The sequence below is a fragment of the Lepisma saccharinum genome, chromosome 24, assembly GCF_977018435.1.
Source record: "Lepisma saccharinum chromosome 24, izLepSacc3.1, whole genome shotgun sequence".
In the NCBI taxonomy this organism is placed as follows: domain Eukaryota; kingdom Metazoa; phylum Arthropoda; class Insecta; order Zygentoma; family Lepismatidae; genus Lepisma; species Lepisma saccharinum.
The window spans coordinates 38452181-38460092 of record NC_139252.1 but is presented as its reverse complement, the minus strand read 5'-3'; the positions used below and the strand labels follow the sequence as shown (position 1 = coordinate 38460092).

Below are 7912 nucleotides of genomic sequence, written 5' to 3'. Positions count from 1 at the left end.
TCAGAAACATGCAGCTCGAGAACTGCAACTGCACACGAAAATTAGATAAACGGATTGCAGTCCCCTTTGTCAAGATGAGAACAAAGGAAGGTACCGACTGCCCTAATGGATGTAGACAATGAGATCCTTCTTGTTTATCTTTCTCTCAGCTGATGCACCTTTGTAACTCTTTTACTGGGTCTATAAGTTTCGAGGAATCAGCAAAAAACTGCAACGAGGTAACTGTTGCAACACTTGTAAATGCACAAATGGATTCACTCGCAACTTTTGCATGGATTTAGTTACTCCAGGTACATCGTCTCGGTTGCAACGATGGTTGTAATCAAGTGGAAGACTGTAGGATTTGTCATTACATTTCAAGTGATTTTCTTCGGTAAGTCTTTATATTCGTGTTGGTTTGTTCATCGCAAATGTTGTTATTGAATTATTTATCGCTGCAACAATAGGGAGTGCAACAACGACGAGGCGGTTAAGTGGGAGATTAATTGTTTCATTGGACTGTAGAATCTTTGGTCATTGTTGGCGGTACTATTCCAGCATTCTGTTATCCAGATCTCTCACTTATGTCAGCCTTTTGGTCCACTAGCTTCTTTATCACTACCCCATTGCCACCGATGGTTGCGGGATTGAATCAACAACCTGGGTATGGGAGATCCTTTCAGTGTCACCTTATCATTTCATGTCCTTCGTCGCTACTAGCCCAAAGGGGCAGAAATGTGACATTAAAAAAGAAAAATTCAAATACAGATATTTCTCATGTTAACTTAGTAGCTCTTTCTTGAATATTGATTTAATAATTCCGAAACAGCTTCGCTATAAATTACACGAGTGTCATGTTTCACTGCGCTACACTTACTATCAAACCAAGGTAACCTCTTTCGTGTGTGCAAGGGTGGAGGGCGCTGGGGGAGTGGGGATGAAGAGACAAGATTTCCACTTCCGGTGCACTTATGGTCGTCACTTCCGCTTTGTTGAACTTCATTGTGTTTCAGCTGAAGGATAAGTAAATATGGCTTCCTGTTACCTTTCGCTCCATTGATTTTCTGTGAGAGAGCTTCCGAAATGCACGAATGAAAACAGCAGGTCCTCTGTGCCTCTCTTCTTTTATTATTTTCGAAGAGCTCTATCTTTTTCTCATGGAAGTTAACATTTCCTTGCAGGCATGCCTTTCCCGTTGTAGTCTATGTCGACTAACATTCCTTGACCAAAACTGGGCACTTCCACCCACTAGCGTGCGTAGAATATTTTTTCGTAGGGAGCTGTTTTCTGGAGGAGGCGCGATACACAATAAAACTTTTCACAATTACTATGTTTACCATAGTTTTAGAAATTGTTCAAAGACAAAAATAGTAATCGGGGGTGGGGGAGGGGTAACTTTTAGAAAAGTTTACATTGCTTCTTTTTGTCTCCCGAGCTCTTTGCATACGTCAGTGCTTCCATTCCTATACTTCTCTGCGTAACAAGGTTTCATTTGTTGATGCCTCATTTCGACGCTACGGACCCTCTAAAACCTCAATTGCAAAAGAATTCTGTATGTATGGAATCATGAATCACAAATTCAGGGTTGCCACCGACATTTATTTTTTGTGCAGTGTAGGCCTGTGAAGCATTTTGACCTCTCTAGCTGAAGGAAAAAGGTTTAGTTTCTGTAAATGCCACTAGATAGCGCAGTTGTGTTCTTATGTCACCCACCCACGCAGGTCACTCGCTTCACTTCCAGCTGCCCTACACCTTGCTACCTGTTTAAGCGGACACCCCACGTAACGGACGAGTTCAACAGGGGATAGGATTTGACTGCACGTAGTGGTAACTGTTTGGTTTATGTTTAGTAGTTAGTTGTTAACACTATTTTTAGTTTGTTTTGTAGAAGTAGTAATTACTTTTCTTGTTGAGCTCAACCCGAATGATCGTCATATCACACTAAAGGGGGATATATACTAGTGTTGTCCACGGGACGAGACGGGACAGGCTTTTAAAAATTCGAGACGAGACGAGATTGACCATGTGTCATGAGACAAACTAATATTTTCGAGACGAGACAGCATTTCCACGAGACGAGACAGGCCAAAGTCTCTTCTCGTGGGCAACACCACTATGATTAATAGCAGACAGACAGGCACACACACACACACACAGAGAGAGAGAGAGAGAGAGAGAGAGAGAGAGAGAGAGAGAGAGAGAGAGAGAGAGAGAGAGAGAGAGAGAGAGAGAGAGAGAGAGAGAGAGAGAGAGAGAGAGAGAGAGAGAGAGAGAGTGAGTGTGTGTGTGTGTGTTAAGATGACCAGACCCCTCTCCGATTTTCTTCATATTTGACATACTTACTAATTGAGGACTGCTAATGACGAATCTGAAGTTAAAATTTGTCGGAATCGTTTAGAAATTGCAAAATAATTGCGAACCATTGACGCTAGTCCCACGAACCATTAACGTGTGGTTAGGTTAGGCAAGCCGTTAACATTTCGTGACGTGGTAGTATCAGGGATATATATATTTCCTTGTGAAACAATGAAATTCGCGAAAATCTAATGTTTCCATTCCGAAAACTAACGCCTTATTTTAGCTTATTTTGCAATTTCTAGACGTTTCCGACAAATTTTATCTTCAGATTCGTGATCAGGAGGCCTCAATTAGTGAGTATGCCAAATATGAAGAAAATCGGAGAGGGATTCGGTCATCTTAAGTCGTTCCCTATAAAATTGATCAATATCATTATAAATATTATTGTAATATTTTGGCGACAGTTTATGTATTTCTTTATTGTTGTTGCCAGCCCCCGTTGCGGAGTGGTTAGCACATGGCGCTACGACCCCAGAGGTACCGGGTTTGAATTCTGGCCTGGGCATGCATGTTTTTGAGTGTCCATTCATCAATTTCATGAATCATCACTCACCCCATCTTCGCAAATTAGCCAAAAGTGGCACAAAAAGCGAAGTAAAATAAAGCAAATCAATCTTTATTGTTGTTAAATTTCAAGTAATAAAGATTGTTAATAAACTGTCGTATATGATCCAGTGCTTTTCATGCTTGATGGAAATAATAATTACTGACAATATCACGAACCTTTGAGGGCCCAGTTATGCAGGTTAATAACCATCGTTTCTCTGTGTTCCAAATGGAAGTTTATAACCCAATTGAAATCTTGCAACATATTTCCGAGCCAGAAATGAGAACAAAGAGGCTATAGCAGGAAATCTGCCGTCAGAGTAAGACGTTTCTCTTACATTTTTTTTTCACATTATGAAAATATAACTCGTACCCATTCACATTGTTTTTATCTGATACCTTTGTATCTATGAACGGAGACACGAATAATGAGAGGAACAGCGACATGAACTAATGAGAATTTTTACAATTTCAAATTCAAATTCGTGAATTTTGTCGAACAATTGCTTGTCTTTGTTATGCTGTCTATATTAATGATATTGTTGTTGTCCGAAGGAAAAAAAATTGTCAGTGGCAACCATGAATCTGTGCTTTGTGGTTGGATACATGGAGGTTAAAACTGCCGATACTAGTGGTATTGGTATCGGAAAATATCGTTTGGAATTGGGCTTTCGAAATGGTCCGCAATAATGCCGTGCGACACTTTCGCTGAGTCTAATTATGAAGTTATCAAACTTTCGTTTGATTTTTCACAAAAAAAATGTGGTAAAAATTTACTATTCCACAAACACATGTAACTTCTTTATTTCGTCATTTTTAACATTCGTACTTGCCTATCTGCTTTAGGCGTATTCACGTTTTTTTGATTAAAGTAATTTCAATTTTTCACATTACGAGTAGCCTACTTCTTTCTTTTCGTTTTTTTGCTTCCGTCAGACACAATATGGCGTGTACACATTCGTAGATCATCGCGCGTCGTGCTTGTGTTTTGTCGATTTTCATTGGGTATGCAGTGTTTCCAACCTTCTTAACCGAAAAAGTACAAACATAGTTAAAATGCGCTGAACCATTGACGATAGCCCCAAGACACATTACGTAAGGTTAGGTTTAGTTAGGATAGGCAAACATAGTTAAAATTCGTTTAACTATGTTTACCTAACCTAACTAAACCTAACCTAACCTTACGCAATGTTTCTTGGGGCTATCGTGAATGGTTCAACGGATTTTAACTATGTTTGTATTTTTGGTTGGAAACACAGAAGGTTGGAAACACTGCATACCCAATGAACATCGACAAAACACAAGCACGACGCGCGATGATCTACGAAGGTGTACGCGCCAAAGGCCATTGTGCGTCGGAGAATTAATTTTCAACAGAAAACTTGAATTTCCGCTATGATACATTCCCACATGACAGTAAACACCTTCCCGATGTGGTAACAGTTTACTATCCTTTGGACACCTATAACTTCTTAGTTTCGTCAATTTTTGATATTCGAACTTACCTACCTGCTTCGCGGAACATTCCGTGAATGGTTTTGGGGGCTATCCATCCCGGAATGGGTGGGAAATTTAAACTAAAAAATTATTTTCGTTTGAAATTTTTGAGTCCAAATTTCCCACCGATTCCGGGCTCCCCCCCTGGGGTAATTGACCTACCGCCCCTAACCGCTAACGCGGCCCCGCCTCCGCTCCGGCTCCCCGGCCCTGTTAGAAATTGGCCCCAAATGAGCCCCAAACTTTTAAATTTGAAGAAATCCGTTTCCAGGATACGGAAAACTTACCTGAATTTCACACAAAACACCTTCCCGATGTTAGACAATACTACAGGAACTTATTACGGTAGGTACTGTAGTTTCTTCTGTAAAAATGAAGAAATCTGTCCGAAGGATAGTAAACTAGTACCGAAATGGGTTTGTGTGATAGTAAATATTTTCCAAAAATGTATTTTTTTAATTACATAACATATTCTTGAATATTCTAAAGCAACTTTCTTGATAAATTCATGCATATAGCATATAATGGGAGAAGATATTTAGATAACAATATTGATCAATATTTTGAACAAATTTTAATTATTGCAATTTTCAAGTATCTGTATCGGTGGGAATCGGTAAGGGTATCGGGTATCGGTTAAAAGTAGTATCGGCTCAGCCCTACTTTTCGGCTTGGTATCCACTGCACTCTGTCAAAGTATGTGGATGTTGTCGGCAGTAGTGCTGTTATGCACTCTATGAACCTTTTCTCTATATTTTTTCGTTGCTATCGGCTATGTTGCTTTCTTATCTCGTAATGTTTATCTTTCAGGATACGTGAAATGCCGCCCGCTCCATATGAACTATAGCCCAGAGGAAGACTCACAGCTGCTACATTATGATGCGAAATGTAAAGATGTTTGTTCCTCATGCGATGGATACTGGGGATCACGTGACAACATGTGCGTCTGCTACACCTCACCAAAAGAATGTAAGAGTATTATTCATTGCATATATTTATACTATTGTTATTAGAGTACTGCATGGGACCATTTTCGCTCGTTAGTACTCGCTTGAGTCTCACACCCTCTAGCGTATACCGGATGGCCAGAATTAAAGTTACCAAACTCAGAGCCCTCTGTAGCCTGTTTGAGGCATCGTTGAACTCTGAAATTTGGTGAATCCACTATGGGGAAGAGGGGAAGAGGATGAGGATGGCGATAAAAAATAAAATAGTTCAATTTTCCGCCACCAGGTTGAAATGTGGCGCTGTACTTCCATGATGAGATGTAATAATGACGTAAACTGCTCCAATTGGTTATGGATTTACCTTTACCTTGCAATCTTGCAATAAACGAGAGATTATTTCTCGCAACTTCCAGCCACTAACAAATGTCTTTCTAATTAATAAAGCAGCTAAATCACTTAAGGCCGTACTAAAGGCAATTTTGTGGTAATTTTTCGATAACAGATGGCAGCACCGTTTGCCATGGCAACCGAGGGCCATGTTGCCACATATCCGGGTAAATATAACCAAGGTAGATACATACAGGTAGGTCGATTAGGGTACTCGATCTGAGATGACGCCATATTGGTTATAGGTGAGTTAGTGAATTAAAAAATTAAGTAGTAAATAAGGGAAATTGATAATCATGAGATTTTAGTTATATGTTCTTCTTACAGAAATAAGCAATATATCATCAGTAGAAGGTAGTAATAGTCGAAATATTAATATAAAATCCATTGTTTTATATTAAGTATTTGTTTTAATATTTAGAACGCAGAGATGAAAATGCAATAATGAGTGTAGTTAAATATTAATATAAAATTCGTTGTTTTATGTTCAGTATTTATTTTAATATTCAGATCGCAGAGAAGAAAATACAATAATAAGTTTATTTAATTCAAACACGAAACGGACCAAGTGACGACAGTAATTGAAATAATTGAAGACATTTTGTGAATACGTTTGAAGCAAATGCTGCGTTGACTCAGACACGTATCCAAGGGGGCTCAGAGGGCTAGAGCCCCCCCGAAAGTTTTCGGTTTACACTAGATAAAATGAGGCTTTTTGGTTTCTTGTGTGTGTTAAATAAAATAATGTGACGAAAATTTAAGGACAGAAATAATTATCGAGGCAAGGTAAATTTTTCTACAACCCTGTAATTGATAATAGCACGTGTCCAATGTGGGGATAAGGGGGGTCGGACCCCCCCCCAGGAAATGTTTCAGTTTACACTAGATAAAGTAGGTTTTTGGCTTCTTGAATAATGTGACGATAATTTAAGGAGAGTAATGATTATCTAGGCAAGACAGAAAATGTTCTATAACCCTGTTATAGATAATAGCATATATCCAAGATGGGGATCAGGGGGGGTCGAGCCCCTTCCAAGGGAAATCTTTCAGTTTACACTAGATAAAATTAGGTTTTTCGTTTCTTGAAAGATGCGACGATAATTTATGGAGAATAATTATCGGGGCAAGGTAGAGAATGATCCATAACCATATTATTGATCATAGCACGTATCCAAGGTGGAGATCAGGGGGCCGAGCCCCCGCAGGAAATCTTATCAGTTTACACTGGATAAATTAGTTTTTTGGCTTCTTGAATAATGTGACGATAATTTAAGGAGAGTAATTATCGAAGCAAGACGGAGAATGTTCTATAACCCTTTTATTGACAATATTGCACGTAAACTTTTCTTGCGTTTTTATTGTTGTTGTCGCAGTGAGCGCGATTTTTGTGTAAAGATTTGTCATCATTTAGAAGCTGCACAACAATGCGTGCCACGAGTAGGACGATTCTTTGCATTATTTATTCTTTGGAAAGCGGAAAAGGAAACATTCTTAAATAAGAGGTGGAGTCGAACCACTGGTAACATTAACGAAAGGTTTTATCTGCGGAACATTCTAGAATATAATGAAGACATAAATAAATACCCGGCTTCAATTTCCCGGTTGATCAGTACAACATAATCTGTTAGTAATTCGAAAATGAAGAGGACTAGTGACGCAATTTCCTGTAAACTACGAAAGTCTACTTCTAGTTCCAGTTCGTGTCCAAAGTTGAAGATATTGCCGACTAGGAGCCTCAGTGTAGTTAGTGCTAGTTCGGGGCATGAGCCGAAGAGATCGAAGGTCTCTAAAGTGAACATTTCACGAGTACCGGATATTGGGGCGGTTTATTAAGACATAAATAAGTTGCACAGATCAACTGTAATTTTATTTGTGCCCGGGCCAAATTTCGTGTATGCAGTCCGAGACTTCCATGGGATAAAAATGACTTTTATTTAAACCAACTGGGTTTGACACACACTCAAACACTTAACTACTACAAAGAAACAGCCGAAAATTTTATTAATGTCAAGAAGAGAAAGCAGGAAGATGTTGCATGTAGATATTTTAGCGGAATTTTTAGGCTCTGCCAGGACCCGAACCAGGGTCTCTGGTATATCGTGCCATTTCTATACTGGCATACCCAGGATTTTCGAAGGGAGGGGGGTACGTATACTCTTTTCGTTAGTCAGTCCTCATTTAACCATCTTTCTCTGCTT

The 7912-nt window shown here is 39.2% G+C and overlaps 1 protein-coding gene across 1 annotated transcript in view; it reads left to right on the top strand.

The window, feature by feature from the left end:
• The first annotated feature begins 1674 nt into the window (after nt 1–1674).
• Nucleotides 1675–7912, top strand: part of LOC145977960 (uncharacterized) — a 29043-nt gene continuing 22805 nt past the window's right edge. The window contains exons 1-2 of the mRNA XM_083110303.1: nt 1675–1806; nt 5191–5349. Coding sequence (XP_082966429.1) covers nt 5217–5349 — 133 coding nt within the window. The 5' untranslated portion in view covers nt 1675–1806; nt 5191–5216. The remainder of the gene's footprint in view (nt 1807–5190; nt 5350–7912) is intronic.